Source organism: Nycticebus coucang, chromosome 3 (genome assembly GCF_027406575.1).
Source record: "Nycticebus coucang isolate mNycCou1 chromosome 3, mNycCou1.pri, whole genome shotgun sequence".
NCBI lineage: Eukaryota > Metazoa > Chordata > Mammalia > Primates > Lorisidae > Nycticebus > Nycticebus coucang.
In genome coordinates, this window is record NC_069782.1 from 79,954,195 (window position 1) to 79,977,149 (window position 22,955).

General features: G+C 38.6%; 1 protein-coding gene across 8 annotated transcripts in view; it reads right to left on the reverse strand.

The window, feature by feature from the left end:
• Positions 1-22,955, reverse strand: part of SHLD2 (shieldin complex subunit 2) — a 97,355-nt gene that overhangs the window by 13,278 nt on the left and 61,122 nt on the right. For 3 of the 8 annotated variants that reach the window (XM_053583800.1, XM_053583799.1, XM_053583801.1), the window contains 5 exons: positions 21,268-22,797; positions 15,610-15,717; positions 9,554-9,748; positions 9,266-9,400; positions 3,465-3,671 (listed from right to left, as the gene is read on the reverse strand). In XM_053583800.1, the coding sequence (XP_053439775.1) occupies positions 3,465-3,671; positions 9,266-9,400; positions 9,554-9,748; positions 15,610-15,717; positions 21,268-22,792 (2,170 nt within the window). In that variant the 5' untranslated portion in view covers positions 22,793-22,797. The other 5 variants (XR_008378785.1, XM_053583802.1, XM_053583806.1 and 2 more) reach the window with 5 other exon arrangements.

Consider the following 22,955-nt stretch of genomic DNA (forward strand, 5'->3'; position numbering starts at 1 on the left):
TCTTGCCTCAGCCTCCCAGGTATCTAGGACTACAGGTGCCTGCCACAACTTCCAGCTATTTTTAGAGATGAGGTCTCACTCTAGCTCGGACTGGTCTTAAACCTGTGAACTCAGGCAATCCACCTGCCTTAGCCTCCCAGAGTGCTAGGATTATAGGCATGAGCCACTGCACCCAGTCCCCCATATTCAGTTTAAAGGTTTCGTTAAGCCTTCCAATTTTTTTTTTATCCTTTTAGAAGTTAGAACACTCCAAGATAAGAACTCATACTCCAGTCTCTCTTTTCCAGTTATCTCTTTCAAAGTCCAGTTAATGGTGACTCTCCTGTTCTTAGGTTCTTCCCTTTGCTTTAGTCTTTCAGTGCCCAAAGACTATTTCATCATCTTTTCTAATCATGTCATATATCCTTACACTAATTACCAGGAGTGGGTGGTGATGCATATCTAACAAATTACAGCAGAGCCTCAGTTCCCATAGTTCAGCAGTTAGGGCTCTGGCCACGTGCACCAAGGCTGGTGGGTTCGAACCCAGCCCAGGCCTGCCAAACAACAACTACAACCAAAAATAGCCGGGTGTTGTGGCAGGCACCTGTATTCCTAGCTACTTAGGAGGCTGAGGCAAGAGAATCACTGAAGCCCAAGAGTTTGAGGTTGCTGTGAGCTATGATGCCATAGCACTCTACCGAGGGCGACATAATGAAACTGTCTCAAAAAAAACTACAACAGATTCCACATTGCACCTTTCCACAGACATGTTAAATCACTAAAATATTGTTTAATAAAAGAATTCAAGGGAGGCGCCTGTGGCTCAGTCGGTAGGGCGCCGGCCCCATATACCGAGGGTGGCGGGTTCAAACCCGGCCCCGGTCAAACTGCAACCAAAAAATAGCCGGGCGTTGTGGCGGGCGCCTGTAGTCCCAGCTACTCGGGAGGCTGAGGCAAGAGAATCGCTTAAGCCCAGGAGTTGGAGGTTGCTGTGAGCTGTGTGAAGCCATGGCACTCTACCAAGGGCCATAAAGTGAGACTCTGTCTCTACAAAAACAAAAACAAAAAAAAAAAAAAGAATTCAAGCCAGGCATGGTAGCATGATTCTATCATCCTTACTACTCAGGAGAGTCCTGGAGTTGGTGGCAAGTTTGGGTAATACAGTGAGATCCTGTCTCAATAAGAATTCAAAAATCTTAGAAGAATATTAACATAAACCTATAATTTTGTGTTATGGTCACTTAGAATGCAGACTTTGCTAAGCCAAGGGGTTTGGAGCCTGCTGAGCACTGAAATTCTGCTGAAGGTAGGCTCAGAGCTCAGTAGAGTGAGCATCTTCCTTTCTTTACAAGGAGTCAGGCATAGCCTCATTCCCCTCTGGCTTTTGTTAAGCAAGTAGAACCCCCAAGAAAATTTTTCCATGTTGATCTCTCTTTCTCCTTCCTTTTTAAAAACTTTTTGTCCTGGGCGGCACCTGTGGCTCAAAGGAGTAGGGCGCCGGCCCCATATGCCGGAGGTGGCGGGTTTAAGCCCAGCCCCTGCCAAAAACTGCAAAAAAAAAATAACTTTTTTCCTTTCTTTTTTAAATAACAACAATAGGAGCTAATCTTCTTCCTTTTATTTAAGTATGAAATAGGTTAGAAAAAAAGCTGCTTGTATTTCCATGTTCTCCCTTCATTTTTATCTTAAAAACACATAAACAATGATAGAAATTATGAATTCAATCTTTCACAGCTGAACATAAAAAGAATGAAAAATGGGACGGCACCTGTGGCTCAATCGGTAAGGCGCCAGCCCCATATACCGAGGGTGGCGGGTTCAAACCCAGCCCCGGCCAAACTGCAACAAAAAAATAGCCGGGTGTTGTGGCGGGCGCCTGTAGTCCCAGCTACTAGGGAGGCTGAGGCAGGAGAATTGCTTAAGCCCAGGAGTTGGAGGTTGCTGTGAGCTGTGTGACGCCACGGCACTCTACCAAGGGCCATAAAGAGAAACTCTGTCTCTACAAAAAAATAAAAATATAAAAAAAAAAAAGAATGAAAAATGTCAAAAGGGCCTCTCTGGGCTGGGGACAAGGGGCTCACAGCTATAATCCAAGCACTCTAAGGGGCTGAGGCAGGAGGATCCCTTGAGGTCAGGAGCTCAAGAACAGTCTAAACAAGAGTGAGAACCACTCTCTACTACAAATAGAAAAATTAGCCAGAAATTAAATTTAAAAAAAAATTTTTTTAAAGCAGAGCCAGTAAACAAAGAGTCAGATATAAAAAGAAAAAAAAAGAAAAAGAAAAATGGCTTGGTGCCCGTAGAACAGTGGTTACGGCACCAGCCACACGCACCGGGGCTGGTGGGTTCCAGCCTTGCCTGGGCCAGCTAACCAGCAATGACAACAGCAACAACAACGACAAAAAATAGCCTGGCATTGTGGCGGGCCCCTATAGTCCCTGCTACTTGGGAGGCTGAGGCAAGAGAATCACTTAAGCCCAAGAGTTTGAGGTTGCTGTGAGCTGTGATGCCACAGCACTCTACTAAAGGTGACATAGTGAGACTCTGTCTCAAAAAAAAAAAAAGGTATTCTATGCAGTATGCTTTTGAGGATGAATTTTATACACACACCCACAGACACACACACACACATTTGAGTTCAGGATGTAAGCAATTACATTTTACAAAGCAGTAAGTAAATTTCACAGATTTTTTTTTTTTTTTTTGAGACAGAGTTTTACTTTGTCGCCCTCGGTAGAGTGCTGTGGAGTCATAGCTCACAGCAACCTCAAACTCTTGGTCTCAAGCAATCCTCTTCCTCAGCCTCCTGAGTAGCTGGGACTACAGGAGCCCAACACAATGCCCAGCTATTTTTAGAGACAAGGTCTCGCTCTGGCTCAGGCTGGTCTCAAACTCGGAAGTTCAGGCAATCCACTCGCCTCAGCCTCCCAGAGTGCTAGCATTATAGGCATGAGCCACCACGCCCGGCCAATTTCACAGAGTCTGTATCAATGTTAAATCTTACTAACCATGTCTAGATGACAGCTTAGAGACTTCGTAAGGTGTTCACCTCAATAGTGACTCTGGTTAAGGTCATTAGGTCATTTTTCTATTTCTGGCTTGTCAAATGATGAACTGATGCTAACTATGCACACACAAAATATATATATTTGTTGTTGTTATTGTTGTTGCAGTTCTCATTGTTGTTTTAGCTGGCCCGGGCTAGGTTCGAATCTGCCAGCCTCGGTGTACGTGACTAGAGCCCTACCCACTGGGCTACGGGCACCACCCACAAAAAATATTTTTAAGTGATCTCTAATAGTTACCAATTAACTTCAAAAGATCAGAAGCAAAAGGCTAAGAAGTTGTCATTATCTGGTTCAGCTATCTTCAAAGATCTATATATTTCATTTTTATATTGAATTATACATTTTCACCACAAAAATGGTAGCCATTTTGCTTACACTAAAACTAGCCATATCTTATAAATATAAAGATCTTACCTGAACACTTCTCCTGTAGGTGGGTTGCCAAGTTTGACATCTTCATAAAGGAGGGTGTAGTTTTTTGAAATTTTGCTTTAAATGTAATTGCCCTTATGTCATCGTCAAATAAGCACTCACAGGATGACCACGGTGTTGTATGCAATTCTAGGTTTTCTAGTAGGCAATTGCGCTGAACAAAAAGATATTTAAATTCCCAAATATAATCTTAAACAAAAATAAATAAAAACACAAAGTTACTAAAAAGCCCAGGCTGAGAATTAGATTAAATAGATTGATCTGATCAAATCTGCTAAATATAACTTCTATCTCTAAAGAATTTGGGTATAAAGAGACGAGATATGAATGTTGCATTAAGGCAACAGGATAAGGAAGCTAGAGATAATTTTAATAAAATCTTTTCTAAAGATTTCTCAGCCTCCCAAGTAGTCACAGTTTATCATAATTAACTGCTATACAGAATAACAAATCTCATTTTGACATCTACCATCAATGATTTTTTTTTAAAAAAAGGACATTTAAATGAACACAGATCTACCACAAGCAATATTTTAACACCTTACTTATCTTATAAAGCTATCTTTTCCAGAACAACAACAGCATTTAGACGTGTTAGCACCTATTTTTAATTCTCTCAGTAATAATTCTCAATTCTTTAAATCATAGTAACACAGACTTTGCCAAATAATCATATTCTATATTAGTAAATTAAAACTGTAATAAAACAGGCTCAGCACCTGTAGCTCAGCGGCTAGGGCACCAGCCACATAAATAGGAGCTAGCAGGTTTGAATCCAGCCCAGGCCTGCCAAACAACAGTCACAACTGCAAGCAAAAAATAGCTGGGTGTTGGGTGGGCGCCTGTAGTTTCAGCTACTTGGGAAGCTGAGACAAGAAAATCGCTTAAGCCCAAGAGGTTTGAGGTTGCTATAAGCTGTGACGGCATAGCACTCTATCCCTGGCAACATAGTGAGACTCTGTCTCAAAAAAAAAAAAAAAAAAAACTTTAATAAAACAAAAGAAAGTTTCTTAGCATTAACTTTTCTTAAAAGCTGTCTTTTTAGTTTCTCACTTACTTCAAGCCATAAATCTAATTCCCTCCACCCACAACTTCCTTAGTTTCTTTCATTAGACATTTTACGTTGTTGTTGGAGAATCATGAGAACAAGTGAATGTGTATAGACAGAGCATACTTAGAACTAAAGTGTATACATTATAAGTTCCTGCTAAAATCAATCATTATTTTAAAAATAGCTTTCATAAAATTTTATCATAAAATTCATGCTTAGAAATCATAGAGAAGTAAATAAATAAATCATAGTCATAATCTCCACACACTAAAATAAACACAGTTAACTTTTTTTGTTTTGATAGAGTCTTGCTCTGTCACTCTGGGTAGAGTGCAGTGGCATCATCATAGCTCACAGTAACCTCAAACTCCCAGGCTTAAGCAATCCTCCTGCCTTAGCCTCCCAAGTAGCTGGGACTACAGGCATGTGCCACTACATCCAGCTAATGTTTTCTGTCTTTAATTTGGGGTCTCACTCTTGCTCAGGCTGGTCTCAAACGATCCTCCTGCCTCAGGCTACCAAGATTCTAGAATTACAGGATTTTAATGAATAACCAGATATTTTGCATTTATTTTATTTTTCTTAATAGGTCAAATTTACTTTTACATGTCATTAAGTATTATTCTACATTACTTTTAAATACTATAATACATAATATGCCACTGTACAGTATACTACAATCTTAAAAATTGGGTGGCGCCTGTGGTTCAAAGGAGTAGGGCGCCAGCCCCATATACCAGAGGTGGTGGGTTCAAACCCTGCTCTGACCAAAAACTGCAAAAAAAAAATTATTATAGCAGTCCTTTATTTTGGAAAACTTTGTGGTTTTTTATTTTTCACTATTATAAAAATACTATGATAAACACATTCTTTTTTATATCTTTATGCATAGCAGTGATAAATTCCTAGAGCTGTAATTATTGGGCCAAAAGTATCCCAATTTTTTTCATATGCATTCTCACCTGTCATCAAGAAAGGTTCCGGATGGGCAGCGCCCATAGCTCAGTTGGTAGGGCGCCAGCCGCATACACCAGAGCTGGCAAGTCAATCTCAGCCTAGGCCTACTAAAACAAAAATGACAACTACAACAAAAAAATAGCCAGGCATTGTGGCCGGCGCCTGGAGTCCCAGCTACTTTGGAGGCTGAGGCAAGAGAACTGCTTAAGCCCAAGAGTTTGAGGTTGCTGTGAGCTATGATGCCACAGCACTCTACCCAGGGTGATAGCCTGAGACTCTGTTTAAAAAAAAAAAAAAAAAAAAAAAGAAGGTTCTGGCAGCACCCATAGCTTAGTGCATAGGGCGTCGGCCACATACACCGGAGCTGGCGAGTTCAAATCCCAGCCTGGGCGAGCTAAAACAATGACAATTGCAACAAAAATAAAATAGCTGCGCATTGCAGCAGGCACCTGTAGTCCCAGATACTTGGGAGGCTGAGGCAAGAGAATCGCTTAAGCCCAAGAGTCTGAGGTTGCTGTGAGCTGTGACGTCATGGCACTCTACCTGAGGTGACAGCTTGAGACTCTGTCTCCAAAAAAAAAAAAAAGAAAAGAAAAAAGAAGAAAGGTTCTGCCAATTTATATTTCCAGTAACTTATGGGAATAGCTGTTCTCCCATATCTTCTTTATCAATTTCTTATGAGAAAACTCATGTACCATTATTATTTTGTATTTTTTCAATTACTAGTAAATGTTTTCATATACTTATTTGCCACTTTTATTTCTTCTTTGGGGATTTGCCTCTTCATATCCTTTGCCCATTAATCTTTATAGATATATTTGTCTTTTGCTTATTGTATTATTTCCTGATATGATGCAATTTTTTTTCTGGTTTGTCACTTGCCCTTTAATTTTATACTATGTATATGGTAGATTCAAAGCATAGTAATTTTTGTTGCTACATTTATTTAACCTACCAATCTTTTGATTCCAAGTAAGTTTGCCTATATTCTCTTTTACCATTCGTTGTATTTTTTAAAAAATCAGGTGGAGAAGGATGTTTCATTGTTTTCATATTTGAATCTCTAATGCATTTGGAATTTATTTAAGCACAAACATATAGATTTGACCTGATTTGATTTTTGTCCCAAATTTTTAGCCGGATGTTCCAAACACTAACTCCTTTTTTTTTTAAAGGGAGAAGTTTTAGTTTTATTTTCTAAGTATAAAATAAATTTATTATAAAAAATATTTAGATACAGTAAAGGAGGTAGTGGGTGAAAAAGATTGGCCACATTTTAATAAGCCAGCTATGAAGGGTACTTAAGTTCATTATTCTTAGTACTCTATCTAATTTTGTATATCCTTGAAGGCTTTTATAATAAAATGTTTAAAAGTAAATGCAAATGCTCACATACACATAAAATTCAAGCTAAAGGTATAAGAAAAGATAAAAATCACACATAATACTACCACACGAAATAAGCACTGTCAGCATTTTGGTATGCATATATATTTCCAGAATTTTTAATGTACATACATACTTAAACTTTTAGTAAAATGTGATTCTGTTACATATAAAAGTTTTATAATCTCTTTTAAAACTAAATAATACATCACATACCTACATCTTTCTACGTAAGCTAATGAAAATACACATTGTTGGCAGTGAATACCTTTACTTGTCCACCCAGAACACAAATGACTTCCTTAACTGTTTTCTTACTCACTGAAATACGCTCAAGCCCTCTTACGTGTACTTTGTGACAAAGTCTTTCTTTTTTGTTTTTTGAGACAGTCTCACTTTGTCGCCCTTGGTAAAGTGCCATGATGTCACAGCAACCTCAAACTCTTGGGCTCAAGCAATTCTCTTGCCTCAGCCTCCCAAGTAGCTGGGACTACAGGCGCCTGCCACAACATATGGCTATTTTTAGACACAGGATCTAGTTCTTGCTCATGCTGGTCTCAAACTCCTGAGCTCAGGCAATCCACCCTCCTCGGCCTCCCAGAGTGCTAGGATTACAGGCAGGAAATACCACACCCGGCCCGACAATGTCTTTCTGATCACAGTTTTAAAAATCAAATTTGGTATAGGCAGTCATATTCTCTTTGCTAGGAATTTGGAATAATGGACTAGTCTCTTGAAAGGAAAGTAAAATTACCAAAATACAATCACTTACTTAGATGACCCTTTAAAGTTGTTATTTATTTTCCCTTAAAAAGAATGATCTTGAGTATTCAAGTAGATGTTAAAACTTAAAACTAATGGGGTTGGTGCCTGTAGCTCAAGCGGCTAAGGCATCAGCCACATACACTAGAGCTAGTGGGGTCGAATCCAGCCCGGGCCTGCCAAACAACAATGACAACTACAACCAAAAGAAAAATAGCCAGGTGTAGTGGCAGGAGCTTATAGTCCCAGCTACTTGGGAGGCTGAGGCAAGAGAATCGCTTAAACCCAAGAGTTGGAGGCTGCTGTGAGCTATGACACCACAGCACTCTACCCAGGGTGACAGCTTGAGGCTCTGTCTCAAAAAAAAAAAAAAAAAAACTTAAAAATAATGGTTATAAATGAAGGTATGCTGAATGAATGAATGAACAAAGAAAAACTACACCTTAATTCCTGGATTCATACATTTTCAATACTAACCTAAATACCACAGAATTATTTAGCAACAACTATAATTTCTCTTCTATTAATCAAATAAATATTTATTTGTAAATAATGTTCACATTAAGCACAGAGTAATCTGCTTTGCTACAGCTCCCTGACACCTTTCACCCACATTTTTGTCTAGCATGCACTAGACTCATGTTCTCAGCCAGGATGTGGCCATCAATGATCATGGGTAGTCAGTCTATCATCAATACATGTTTGTCAGATTTCTCAACCGAACAAACATCTTTCCCTGTTTGATCCTGACTTAAAAGTCCAAAGACTTATCTCAAATCCTAGTTACAGGCTATTAATGATTAAAAGAGATAATGTGACAGATCCTAATAACAGATAACTCTTTGGTAGGCGGAAGTTTGGAAAGAGACATTAACTCCTTCAGGTAAAAAATAACGGGTCATACATTTAGAGAATCAATCTCAAAATTAATAGCAGGATAAAACAACTTGTAAGTCACTGACTAAACTATCTTTGATTGCTACAACTAAAAGATCTCAGAATAGCAAAGGGAAGAAATTATACGAATTAATGAAGCAACAATTCCATTTAATTCAATACACTATAAATTATTAATTTGTGCTTTAAAGAAAACATTATCTTAGGTCAGATTTTAAACATGAACATTCTCCGAGTAGCTAATAGCCCATACTTTTAAAACAACCAGAATAAAAATTTGGAACACAGTAATTTATTGAACAGTAATTGTGACTTGAAAGAGTTAAGGTAACTCCCCTAACATCTGCCCTATAACCAGAGAGAACCTTATTTATCAGAGTACTGTGGCTGAAAAAAATTATAGAAGCTTCTCCAGAATTAAATTTTTAAAGAACATTATGTGAAGAAGATAACATCTTCACTAAAAAGGTAAAGTAGCATATCTAGGCATAAATTTAAGCCTTTATTTTGTCACCATTAATTACAGAAGAATGTTAGATAACTTAATTGCTATAGGAAGTATAAAATTATAACAAGAAACTTACAGAAAACTATTCAATCACAATTACTTGTATTTCAAATGTTGTCTAATCTTGTTGTCTAATCTCTTAAGATTTTCTTTATCTTAGGCTCATAAGCATTAATGATTTACCAAACTATAAATAGAATAAATGCTTTTTGGTGTATTTACCTTTTTTCCTTTGAAGTTGAGGGTACCAGGAAGCTCCAGGACCCCATAATACAAGTACATAATGTTGACCTTGGGCCTGTTCCACTGTTAAGATAACTTTCCTTTGCTTCTGTCCTCTAAAGCTATATAACGCCTCTGGAAAAGGAACATTTTAACTGACATTATAGCAGTATACTGTATTTTAATATCACATGATAAATATACAGTGATAACCAAATGGTACACTAAAATGGTCTTGTATCTTAACTGTTTATAATTTAAAATTAAGGAGGCACTCAAAATATTTACCTGTCAGTACAGTGATATCAACAACTTTTAGTAGCGCATGGACTAACACGTCAGGCTGAAGCTGCTCCAGTTCTACAAACTCTATACTGTCCATTCTCTGAGGCTGCCTTTGAGGAAGGTCTCTGAGATAGGAGTGTTTTGAAGACACATATGCCAGTAGGTCTTGAAGTACAACATCACTAATTATATTGGAATCTAAGCAAGAGAAAAGCACACACAAAGGACGGCAACATTACATATTTTTTGACAGAGGATATTTTCTTAGAACTGTATTTCATGTTGCAAAGTGTAGTTTATATGCAAAGTATTTCCTTTCTACAAAACATGTACCTTATTTCCTTAATTGGTTCAGATGCAAAATATAAAGCCTGATATTTTTAACCAATGGAAGTAGTTTTCACCATCTCAAAAAAAAACTTGCTGTTCCCTTAGTTCCCTCTTTAGTTAATAATATTTTTCTACCAATTAGCCAAACTCAGCATTTCTATCATTTTTTGACTCTACCACCTTTATCTAGCCAATCGGTTCCCCAATCCCTGGAGTCTGATTTGATCCTGCCTTCTTCTCAACTATCCCAACCTCCATTACCCCTTCCTCAAGCCCCTCATGTCCATCTGGAATAGGCTAGAGGCCGCCTCACTGGCTCTGTCCCTGGGCTTACTTTTTTCTTTCCAAGGCTAGGCCTGTGTCCTCGGGCTTTCCCACAGCAATGCTGTCATCTTTTCTTCTTATCCAAACACCACACAAAATGAGGACCACTAGGCTCAGAGTGCTTCCTCCTCCCCAGAAAGCAGAAAGATTTTTAATCCTAACACTCACATGGCATTTAGCATATGCTACATTGTAACATTTATCTTGATTATTGGACTCAGTTATTTAACTCTTCAGTCATCATGTCTTTTCAATGTTTTTCTCTCTACTTAGTCTCAAATTTTTTCTCATTTTTTATTAAAATATACTTTACATATATAATGAAATGCACACATTTTAAATGCATAGATTGGTGATTTCTGCTGATTATATTTTAATTTCTCTGAAGGTAAAGGAGGTATGTTTGGACACGTGATGGATTGTTGACCAAAATAAGATCTTGAATACTTTTTATAAAGCAAAGTCTAGGGCGGCACCTGTGGCTCAGTGGGTAGGGCGCCAGCCCCATGTATCGAGGGTGGTGGGTTCGAGCCGGGCCCTGGCCAAACTGCAACAAAAAAATAGCCGGCCGTTGTGTTAGGCACCTGTAGTCCCAGCTGCTCGGGAGGCTGAGGAAAGAGAGTCGCCTAAGCCCAAGAGTTGGAGGTTGCTGTGAGCTGTGACGCCATAGCACTCTACCCAGGGCAACAGCTTGAGGCTCTGTCTCAAAAAATAAATAAATAAATAAATAAAAATCACAATATATTAATGAGAAGTAAAAATGCTCTCATGACTTGCAACTACTTGCAAAATCAAACTAGCCAAATTGGTTTATTCTTTCAGAAGAAAATTAATTGCATCATTCTCAAAATGTCACCTGACACCATTTCCCTAAACCAAAAAGAAAAAGGTTTTTGGGCAGCACCTGTGGCTCAAAGGAGTAGGGCACCGGCCCCATATACCAGAGGTGATGGGTTCAAACCCGGCCCCGGCCAAACAAAAAAAAAGTTTTTTACAACATTAATTAATGTTGTAAAAATCTTTTTTTGCAAATGAATTGCAACATTCTCAAAATGTCACCTGACAACTATTTCCCTAAACCAAAAATCAAATTCTTGATAGTGTTAAATCTTCCAATTAATGAACAAGGTATATGTTTTAGTTCTTCTTTCATTTAAAAATTTTTCCTTTTATAGGTCTTTAGATATATTTAGATATATCTAAGACACTGTAGATGTATTTTATTTAGCCCATAACCTATGAAAAATAAACCGACATAAATTCCTATGTAAATATAAAAATAAAAGATTTAAAATAATTTCTAAAGGTTATTTATTAGTTCCAGGTTTTTCATGTTGTTCAAAAAAGCCCTGAAACTCTGTAGGGGTTTGTGGGATATTTTTATCAAGAATTAGGTCCTGGGCGGCGCCTGTGGCTCAGTCAGTAAGGCGCCGGCCCCATATACCGAGGGTGGCGTGTTCAAACCCAGCCCCGGCCAAACTGCAACCAAAAAATAGCCGGGCGTTGTGGCGGGCGCCTGTAGTCCCAGCTGCTCGGGAGGCTGAGGCAGGAGAATTGCTTAAGCCCAGGAGTTGGAGGTTGCTGTGAGCTGTGTGATGCCATGGCACTCTACCGAGGGCCATAAAGTGAGACTCTGTCTCTACAAAAAAAAAAAAAAAAAAAAATTAGGTCCTAAGATTTTTAAGAAGTTATTAAACTGTTACCTGAATCTCGATCAGCCTCAAAACCAGAGATATGTATATCTGTCTCTCAAATCTCTTGCAAAACATTTGCATACCACATTATTTTACTTCAAAACATTCTTTATCCTTCTATTGTGCCACTATCTATAAAATACAGTATATTGAATTTTACTTGAAAGCCATTTATCTATCTTCATATATACATGTACATATTTTGCAAGATGTGATAATTTCAAATATTTATAATAAAAGATTAAACTTGAGACTCTGTCTCAAAAAAATTTTAAAAATTAAACTTGAATTTTTTAAAGAAGTCCCAAAATTAAAAAGTTGACTAACTTCAGGGCGGTGCCTGTGGCTCAAAGGAGTAAGGCACCAGCCTCATATGCTGGAGGCGGTGGGTTCAAACCCTGCCCCAGCCAAAAAAATAATAATAATAAAAAAAGTTGACTAACTTCAACTGGCTAAAACCATACCACATCTTTATTACTATAGTTTCATATTAAGTCCTGCTATCTGATACAGCAAATTATTCCTCCTTGCTTTTCTTTTAAAAATGTCCTGATTATTTTTTACTTAATTACTCTTCTACATAAATATCACATAATCTTGGGGCGGCGCCTGTGGCTCAAGGGGTAGGGCGCCGGTCCCATATGCCGGAGGTGGCGGGTTCAAACCCAGCCCCGGCCAAAAAAATATCACATAATCTTATCAAATTTTGGAAAATCTCATTGGGATTTTGATTGGATAGGGCACTGAATTTATAAATCAACTTGAAGAAAATCAAAATCTTCATAGTGTTAGATCTTCCAATTAATGAACAAGGTATATGTTTTAGTTCTTTCATGTAAACATTTTTCCCTTTATAGGTTTTGCATATCCTTTGTTAGATATGTTAGTAGTAGTACCATATAATAATATTGTCAATGGTACTTGTCAATTTAAGTGTTAACAGGTTGTAAGTTGCTCCACTGTAGAAATGTGACTGACTTTTTTTATATTAATGTTAAATCTGGCTACCTTGTAAACTTTCTGATTATTTCTAAAAATTTGCGGGTAGATTTTTAGAGAGGAAAGGTCCTATATAAACCATCACATTAGCTACAAATAATGAAATGGGTTTTTTTTCCTTTCCAAGGAAAAAGAATGCTTTTAATAGTTTTGCAATTAGCATGGTAGTTAGTCTGGGTTTTCTAAAGATACTCTTTATGAAGTTAAAAGAAATTTTCTTCTATTCCTAATAAACAATGTTAAATTTCTTTTTTTTTTTTTTTCTTTTTTTTGTGACAGAGTCTCAAGCTGTCCCCCTGGGTAGAGTGTCATGGCGTCACACGGCTCACAGCAACCTCAAACTCTTGGGCTTAAGTGATTCTCTTGCCTCAGCCTCCCAAGTAGCTGGGACTACAGGCACCCACCACAATGCCCGGCTAATTTGTTGTTGTCATTGTTGTTCAGCAGGCCCAGGCTGGGTTCAAACCCACCAGCTCCAGTGTATAGTATATGTGGCTGGTGCCCGAGCCACTGAGCTACAGGCATAGAGCCAACTCTTTATCTCCCAAGCTCAGCTACTGTAACAACTCCCTAATTCTCTAATTGCATTCCATGACCAACATTTCCCAACTAGAGCCAAGTCATGCCATTGTTAGTTTCCTTCATAGCACTCATTAACACCTGCAAAGATTTTATTTATATGTCTGTTTCATTCTCTTTTTTTCTTTATTTTTTTTCTTTTTTCTTTTTTTGGTCTATCTTCTACACAAGAATGAAAGTTCCATGAGGGCAGGCACCATTGTACCTTTGGTGTAAAGAATGTTGACACTTAATATACATTGGATAGATAAAAAACTCTATCTTAGTTATTTTATGAAAATGTCAGTATTGATTTTCTGCTGATGAGCTACCCTAGAACACAGTGACACCGAGCCTTCCTTAAGCACAGTTATTGTTTTTGGGGGGGGGGGGGTGTTGAGACAAGAGTCTCACTCTGTCACCCTGGGAAGAATGCTGGCGTCTTAGGTCACAGCAACCTCAAACTCTTGGGCTTGAGCAATCTTCGTGCCTCAGCCTCCCAAGCAGCTGGGACTACAGACACCTGCTGCAATGCCAGCTAAGCACAGTTATTGTTGTTGTAATTGTTACTCTCTTCTACTGATTCCATCTTTCTTTGAGAATTTAAAGATTGGAATTCTATGCTCTATCTTCCATATATACCATATAACTTTCCTGTTATTCCAGTTAGCTTCCTGTATAATCAGTGTATTTCTCTAGCTCTAATATTCCCCTAATATTTCCATATGCTCTCAGTATTTTATCTAGTATGTTTTGCTAACTCATTACTGCTCCCACTAATCTTACTACATTGTTATTATATTACATGTAAGTTGAACACCTTATATTCATTATCTCATTTAATCTTCACAACAACCCTATTAGGTACGCATATACAGATCTTTCATAGCTGACCACCTCCCTACACTGACCAACTCCTTAAGACAAGTACCACCTATACGTATCAGTACAACAGGCCTAGTTCTTCATAATGACCTTCTCTGTATATTGACCAGTTTGTTACAATCCTTTGGGTGGTCAACTTACAGAGGTTCTGCTGTATTTTTACTTCCATCTCCCAGATGAAAAGACAAGGTATAATGAAATTCAATAACTTGTCTAAAGACAAAGACTTTTTTTTTTTGAGACGAAGTCTCACTATGTCGCCCTCAGTAGAGTGCTGTTGCGTCACAGCTCACAGCAACCTCCAACTCTTGGGTTTACGCGATTCTCTTGCCTCAGCCTCCCAAGTAGTTGGGTCTACAGGCATCCACCACAACACCTAGCTATTTTTTGTTGCAGTTGTCATTGTTGTTTTAGTTGGCCCGGACCAGATTCAAGCCCGCCACCCTCAGTTTTTGTGGCCACTGTGCTACAGATGCTAAGCCTAAAGACAGACTTTGTGGGTGAGGGTGGGGATCAGGATTCCAATCCTAGTCTGTTTGATTCCAGAGACCATAACTACTACTACTTCCCCTACTTTGTTTCCTTTTCTCAATTTCCTGGAGAAAAAGATTGCTGCCAGTTTCTTCATTCACAGCTTATTTTTAACAAGAGAAAACAGACATCAGAGAAGTAAGGTAGTTCCTCCTAACAGTTGTAGAGAGAACAAGGAAGGATTCAAAACACATCTTAAAAGTACAAGAACAACATTTTCTTTATTACCTCAAAGATTCTTACCAGAGGCTTGAAAATTCCAAAGAACTTTAGAGGTCCATGGAATGGTTTAGGTTTATAAGGAGAATTTTGTGTCTATCTACTTAAGTCCATTTTTTCCTGTAGAAATGCCCCATAGTTTCTCCAAGAGATCTATGACTCCCTTAAAGGTTAAGAACTACCACTATATTGACTCCCTAAGAAAAAATAAGAAAGTGAAACACCAGGCGGTGCCTGTGGCTCAAGAAGTAGGGCGCCGGTCCCATATGCTGGAGGTGGTGGGTTCAAACCCAGCCCCGGCCAAAAAAAAGAAAGTGAAACACCAATCCCAATACTTCTTAACAGAAATGTGATTTACAATGTACAAGTTCATTTTTTAAATATTCTATTTTTATCCATACTATACTGTTTAACAGTTTAAAAAACATTTTATAAAAGAACCATTTTAACTCTAATCTTTCCTAGTATATTTATATACTTTAAATACTAAGAAATGATTATATTCAAAATGTGTCTTACATTCTTTGGGCTGAACAGATGAATAACTCCCAAGATTTAATAACTGACTGGTAAATGTTGACTGTAGAACTGTCTCACCAACCCATTGATCCTCACGAATAACAAAATCTAGAGAGGGGGAGAAAAAAGTTCTGATTATGCCATAAGTTCCTTCACACTAGAGTTAACTTACCAATCATAGAAAAAGATTATCCATACCTCCCAACTGCCAGGCAACTAAAGTTCAAATAAGTTAAATAACCTGCTGAAAGGAGCAAAATGATAAAGCAGCAGATCCAAAATCTGAACCTGGGTATGTCTGTATACAGGTAAAATAACAAGATTGCTGCTATATATTCAAATGATACCACCAATATGGAAGTTAATTGCTCTACAAAGAAAGGTTTAATAGTTTTTGCTTACATAAAACAAATGTTATAATTTATTATTTCTGATAAATTAAACATACGTGTTTCAGAATCGGGAAATAAAGTAGTGGCTCCAAAGCAGTAGTGCCTAACAGAGTAATAATATTCAGTATGCACTGGTCCCTTCTTAAGGCATTCTTAAATGACTTAATTATTTTTCCCTAATAGCACAGTAATCATCATGTATATAAGTTAAAAGTAAACAACTTCCCAATGGGAAAGAGAGAGCTATATAATCTAAGATGGATAGAGATGAATCACTTAGCTGAACTGAACAATAAACAGGTAGAAACAATTCTAAGTAGAGCAAAAACTGTTACATTGTAAAGAGAGAAAGGGAGCTATCTCCTGGGCAAGATGTAATCAGTGTACAGAGTGTCAGAGACATAAAGACATATTAACAGTAGCAAAGTAATTAGGAGACAATGGGAAAGAAAGACAAGGATGCATAAATTCCAAGTGATTGCTTCCAGATTTACATTCTAGACCCTCTCCTCAGCTTCAAGCCCTTTTATCTACGGCTAATGAAAATTCCTGCCTAGATATTCTATTGGCTGCCTAAACTCTTCATACCAATTTCATTGCTGACACTCACCTGCTAGTCAAGTAAACTAAAATCTGAAGGCATCCTGCCTCCCTCCCTACCTTTGTCTCCAGCCTCCACCCACTCCTCCACGCTATAATTTTACTTCCCACTTTCCTCTCTCAATGGGTGATCTTCCCACCTCCAATCCTTCTTCTGCAATGCCAATGAGTGATTTATCAAGAACATTAGTAAGACTGGAGGACTTGCTTAAAAAAACATTCCCCACTGCCTAGCCAGGAAAGGCTAGCACAGCATTCAAGACTTTTCAGGACCTGACTTCAGAATGCATGCTCTTCTGAAGAAAGGTACAGGTGAGAAATCCCAAGGACAGCCTTCTTCGGAAAACTAGGACAGGGAAGCCTGTTGGATTTGTGATATGCTAATTATACTGCTGAGGGGTGTGGTAGCCGGCCCTCGCCTCCTGGCTCCCTTTTGCCACTCACAGACTTGCCCCAGCTCCTAGTTCCTCTTCTTCTGTTTGTTCTGTGAACACTCTGGTTCCCCGATCTTAAGTCCTAGATCCTCTTCTCTTTTAACTCTAGTCCGTAATCAGGAACACCAGGGTACATTAGCTAAGGTTCTCGTTCTCCCCACAAACCATTTGGTAAAATGGTAAAATGTTTTCTTTTTCTAAGCTCCTAAGGCTAACCTTGTCTATCACATTCTTTAGATATTTTATTAAGCTTACTCAACTTTCTCCTGGCTTTCACACACTGTGAACTGATTTTAAATTAACAAAGAACATGTAACACAATGCTAGATTTATGTATGGTATCTCTTCATTCTATTGCCAAAAGCATAAGATCAAAATGTATACTTATGTAACTAAATGGAACATCGCCTGTGACAGACTTGTTCCATAGAATTTTTCAGTATGGAATTATGTATCAGTAGGTAGTATTTGCTATCCAGCTAACCAAATTGATTTCACTACTTAATTAGGACAATGGAAAAGTACAGATTTCTTTCTTTTTTTGTTTTTGTTTTTTCCAAAAGTTTCCATCTGTTCCACACAAAAGGAACTTATTCAGAACCAGTGAACTAGTTGTTTTTTTTTTTTTTTTTGTAGAGACAGAGTCTCACTGTACCGCCCTCGGGTAGAGTGCCGTGGCGTCACACGGCTCACAGCAACCTCTAACTCTTGGGCTTACGCGATTCTCTTGCCTCAGCCTCCCGAGTAGCTGGGACTACAGGCGCCCACCACCAACGCCCGGCTATTTTTTGGTTGCAGTTTGGCCGGGGCTGGGCTTGAACCCGCCACCCTCGGCATATGGGGCCGGCGCCCTACTCACTGAGCCACAGGCGCCGCCCTAGTTGTTTTTTTTTACTTAAAAAATACAAAATACAAAAAGACTGGATTTTTAAAAGGCCTTTAAAGGTCCTATAATAGGAAAATGGTCAAGTAAACTGCACTAACGTCAATGGACAGAATGTTACCTAGTTGTTAACAACTGTACAGATGTCAGGGAAAAATACAGAGATAGCAGGGTTGACTTTCCATCTGGCTAGGAAAAGGCCTCCTGGAAGACTCTATTGAAAGCAATTGCCTTGGTAAAGTGAGTGTGGTCCAGGGTCCAGCTTTCTCTTTATAGTCTGGGAAACATAATTTTGTCAACTCTCCAAAACTAGATTTCAGCTATGCAACATAAGCTCATATTTAAACAGTTAATGAATTATTTTCATTTACAATGAGACATTAATTACCAAGGAAACAATATTCGTAGTCTATTCTCACCTTGTAGGTAGTTCTACAACTGGGAAACCAAATCACAAGGAAATAGGTATTCAATGAGCACTGAATCAGAACAGAGGGAGTTAGACAAATTGATTCTCGAACAATAATATAACTAACAAAATACAGTGGGATGAGGCTATGCTAAGCCTTTGGTTATGGTCCTGTGTTTACCACTTTGTTAGAGACTGTACCTTACAATTCTACAGAAATACCAGGGTACATTAACTAAGGTTCTCATTATCCCTAAAAACCATTTGGTAAAACTACCAATACTGCCTTAATGTTTTCTTTTCTAAGGCTAACCTATGTATCTTCTCTATCTCATTCTTTAGATGTTTTATTAAGCTTAATCAACTTCCTCCTGGCTCTAGTACAGGGTGGCCATAAAGTTCATGTGCAATTTAAAATAGTAAACTATTTTAAACTTTATGACCACCCTGTGTAAAGTGTACTGATTTTAAATCTATAAAGAAGATGTAACAAGGCCAGGTGCGGTGGCTTGTGCTTGTAATCCTAGCACTCTGGGAAGCCAATGCAGGTAGATAACTTGAGCTCACGGGTTCGAGACCAGCCTGAGCAAAAAGCGAGACCCCGTCTCTACTAAGAACAGAAAAACTGAGACAAGAGGATCGCTTGAGCCCAAGAGTTGGAGGTTGCTATAAGCTGTGACACCATGGCACTCTACCCAGGGCGACAGCTTAAAAGACTCTGTCTCAAAAAAAAAGAAAAAGTAACACAATGTTAGGTTTCTTTTCTTTTTTGTTTAGAAAGAGTCTCATTTTGTCCCCCTTGGTAGAGTGTCATGGCATCGTAGCTCACAGCAACCTCAAACTCTTGGGTTCAAGAAATTCTCTTGCCTCAGCCTCCTGAGTAGCTGGGACTTACAGGAGCCAACTACAATGCCTGGCTATTTTTAGAGGCAGGGGTCTAGCTCTGGCTCAGGCTGGTCTTGAACTCGTGAACTCAGGCCAATCCACCTACCTTCGCCTCCCAGAGTGCTAGCAATGTTAGGTTTCTCATATTAGGTGAGATAAAAACTAAATGTTCTTTTCGATTACAACTATATAAAACAGTATAGATTCTAGAGTCTAGGTAAAATACCTTGGCCACTTCCTAGATGTGTGACATGGGGAAAGTCACCTTTCTTGGGTCCTCAGTTTCCTCAACTGAAAAATGGCAATAAAATGAGTACTTTTCTCAAATAGTTGTAATGAGAGAGACATATATTATGTATATAGTCTAAAGTGAAGTATAGGGCAGCGTCTGTGGCTCAGTGGGTAGGGCACCAGCCCCATATGCTGAGGGTGGCAAGTTCGAACCCAGCCCTGGCTAAACTGCAACAAAAAAATAGTCGGGTGTTGTGGCGGGTGCCTGTAGTCCCAGCTATGAAGAAGGCTGAGGCAAGAGAATCACCTAAGCCCAGGAGTTGGAGGTTGCTATGAGCTATGATACCATAGCACTCTACCGAGGGTGACAAAGTAAGACTCTGTCTCTAAAAAGAAAAAAAGAAAGTGAAGTATAACACAAAGTAAGCCCCCAATAAATATCAGCTTATAAATGTGTATGAATATATCTATATAAATACAATCAAAAAAAATTTTAAGGAGCTGGGCAGCACCTGTGGCTCAAGGAGTAGGGTGCCAGCCCCATATACCAGGAGTAGCAGCAGGTTCAAGCCCAGCCTCAGCCAAAAACTACAAAAAAAAAAAAAAAAAAAAAATTTAAGGAGCACAGAAAAAAAAACAAAAAACTAGAAATTAATACTCTAAAATTTTAGGGGTGGTTATATGAAATTGGTATAATACCAATTTTTCCTTACCATATTTCCAACTGTGGTTAATATAATTTTAATAATAAAATAAGTCTCTCTATCTGTTCCCTTAGTAAGAACGTAAAGTACGCAGCATTATTAGGGATTGGGTAAAGAAGCATAAATGCTGTTCTACCATCATAAGACTGCTAATATAATCTAAACAAAAGGGTTAAAAATAAGACATACAGGCTCTGTGCCTGTGACTCAAGCAGCTAAGGCGCCAGCCACATATACCTGAGCTGGCGGGGTTGAATCCAGCCCGGGCCCGCCAAAACAACAATAACAGCTACAACCAAAAATAGCGGGCATTGTGGCAGGCGCCTGTAGTCCCAGCTACTTGGGAGGCGGAGGCAGGAGAATTGCTTCAGCCCAGGAGTTGGAGGTTGCTGTGAGCTGTGATACCATGGCACTCTACCCAGGGCGATAGTTTGAGGCTCTGTCTCAAAAAAAAAAAAAAAAAAAAAAAAAAAAGACACACATAGACAAAGCCATAAAAAAATAAAAGGGAGCCTAATTATATGACCTGAACATTTACATGATGAACGAATAGGAAGAGCAATCAGGACTTCTTTTATAGTTTGTTTGTTTTTTGAGAAAGAGTCTCACTTTGTCACCCTCAGTACAGTGCTATGGCATCACAGCTCACAGCAACTTCTAACTCCTGGGCTTAAGTGATTCTCTTGCCTCAGGCTCCCAAGTAGCTGAAACTACAGGGGCATACCACAAAACCTGGCTATTTTTAGAGGCAGGGTCTCGCTCTGGCTCAGGCTGGTCTCCAACTTGTGAGCTCAGGCAATCCACCTGCTTCGGCCTCACAGAGTGCTGGGATGACAGGTGTAAGCCACACCATGCCCAGGAAAGCCTTCTCAAAGGAGAAAATGTGTGGAAAAGAGCAGCAGAACTAAGAAAGACAGGACAGAGGCCCAGAAGTAGCAAAGCACAGAATGGTGGGCAATGAAAGGAGACCAGTGCAGATGCTATGAAGGTATCAATTATGCTGGCCTCAGGAGAGGCAAATGGTAGAGTCCTCAAAGACATTAAAGTGGAAGAGGAAAACAAAACAAAAACTAAACACAGCTTTATAAAATAAGCTACCACTATACCAAGATGACCTTACCTGTGAGTAAAATTATATCTCCAACAAACACTGTAAGTGCCCAAAATGCTGCAGCCCTCCACAGAAAAACCTTCTTCTTAACTTCTGATTGATCAATTACTGTAATTGTTGCTAATGGTACTTTAGAGCCAGAATTTGGTCCAGATTTTATGTTTATTTCTTTCACATGACATGGAAATAGCACCAGGACTAAACAATTATACTTCTGACTTTTAGAATCACAATTTTTTATTAATGATGTTTTTTTAATATTCTCATATCCAGACACATTCCTTTGGTCCATGGCTATAGCAGAATCGGCCGCATCAGAAATCAACTTCATTTTCTTAGATACTTGGAGGACGTCAGACAGAGCTTTAGAATGACCCAGTTTATCTCCAGAGGACTGACTTCTTTTAGCAGCACTTTTGTGGAAGGTATTTAGTTGGGAACATAAAATTCCTGAGTTATACAACTCAATACATATCTCATTTGGTGGCAGTCCATCTTCAGAACTGAAAAGTTCTTGAGATCCTATATTTTCTTCAGGACCTTTTTTAGAGTTTATGTGAATGTGGCTAGTTTTTGTTTCAGAACAAACAGGACTAAAAAGTTCAAGGGAATAAGCTTGGTTTTGTCCATTTTCATATCTTCCTGCATCATTAGGCTGAATCAAATTAGCTTCAGTTGTTCCACTTTCCCCATGACATGCCTTTGGTTCAACCACCCTGCTGACGCTCCCTTTATTTATAGAATTCTGCCCTTTATCCTTCCTTTGAGCTAAAAAAGCCAACTGGCTGGAAGTCATTATACTGAGAAATTCAGTATCAGTAGATATGTTAAGGTTTGAGATATGCCTAACTGCTCCTTCAGAGCTTGGCTTACCTGCAGTGTTATCAGAAAAGAATTCGGGATACTGGTTTTGTATTTCATGATGTTCTGTTTTCACACATTTTGTTTGTACTGTTTCAAGCCCTATGTTAATTTGTTCGGTACTGCAAACCAAATCCAATATAGTGGCACACTTGTGATAGACCTGAGAGGAATCTCTTTGAAAATCCTGACCAGGTATATTTGCTGGCTCTTTAGGTTGTTTATCTGTGACTTTCTTATTTTCACTGAGAAGCTTCTGATGCTTTTCTTCTTTGGTAAAATGCTGAACTCTGCCTTTAAATCCACATGCATGCATATTAGAGTTAGTTGCATCACTCAGTCCCAAAGGGTGAATCTTCTGGAATTTTATATTTTGTGTTTTAGAAATAGGACGTATAACATCATCTTTCACATGAACAGATCTATTCGGAGAGTTTCCTAAACAATGGCCACTAAGAACGTCTGGAGGGCCAGTATCCGGGACTTGATAACTTTCAAGATTTTTGTGCTCATGTTTTTCATCCTTCAGACTTAAAGAATGGTGATTGTACAAAAGCTGAATTTCTTTCCAGGGGCCAGCAGTGGCCATTACAGTTGTGTCCTGTGATACTGTCATTTTCAGAGGACTAACTGGAGCACCCCAAAAAACGTGGACTTGCGATCCTCCATTCATGATTTCTGATTAAAATAAAAAACCCCAAATTAATATTTTGTCATATTTCTATACATTGATATTAATTTAAAAACATACCAAAAGAAAATATAATATAAACTATAAATCAAAACATAATTAACATAGGTGATTTATTTTGGTATTCCATTTAATTATAAAATTC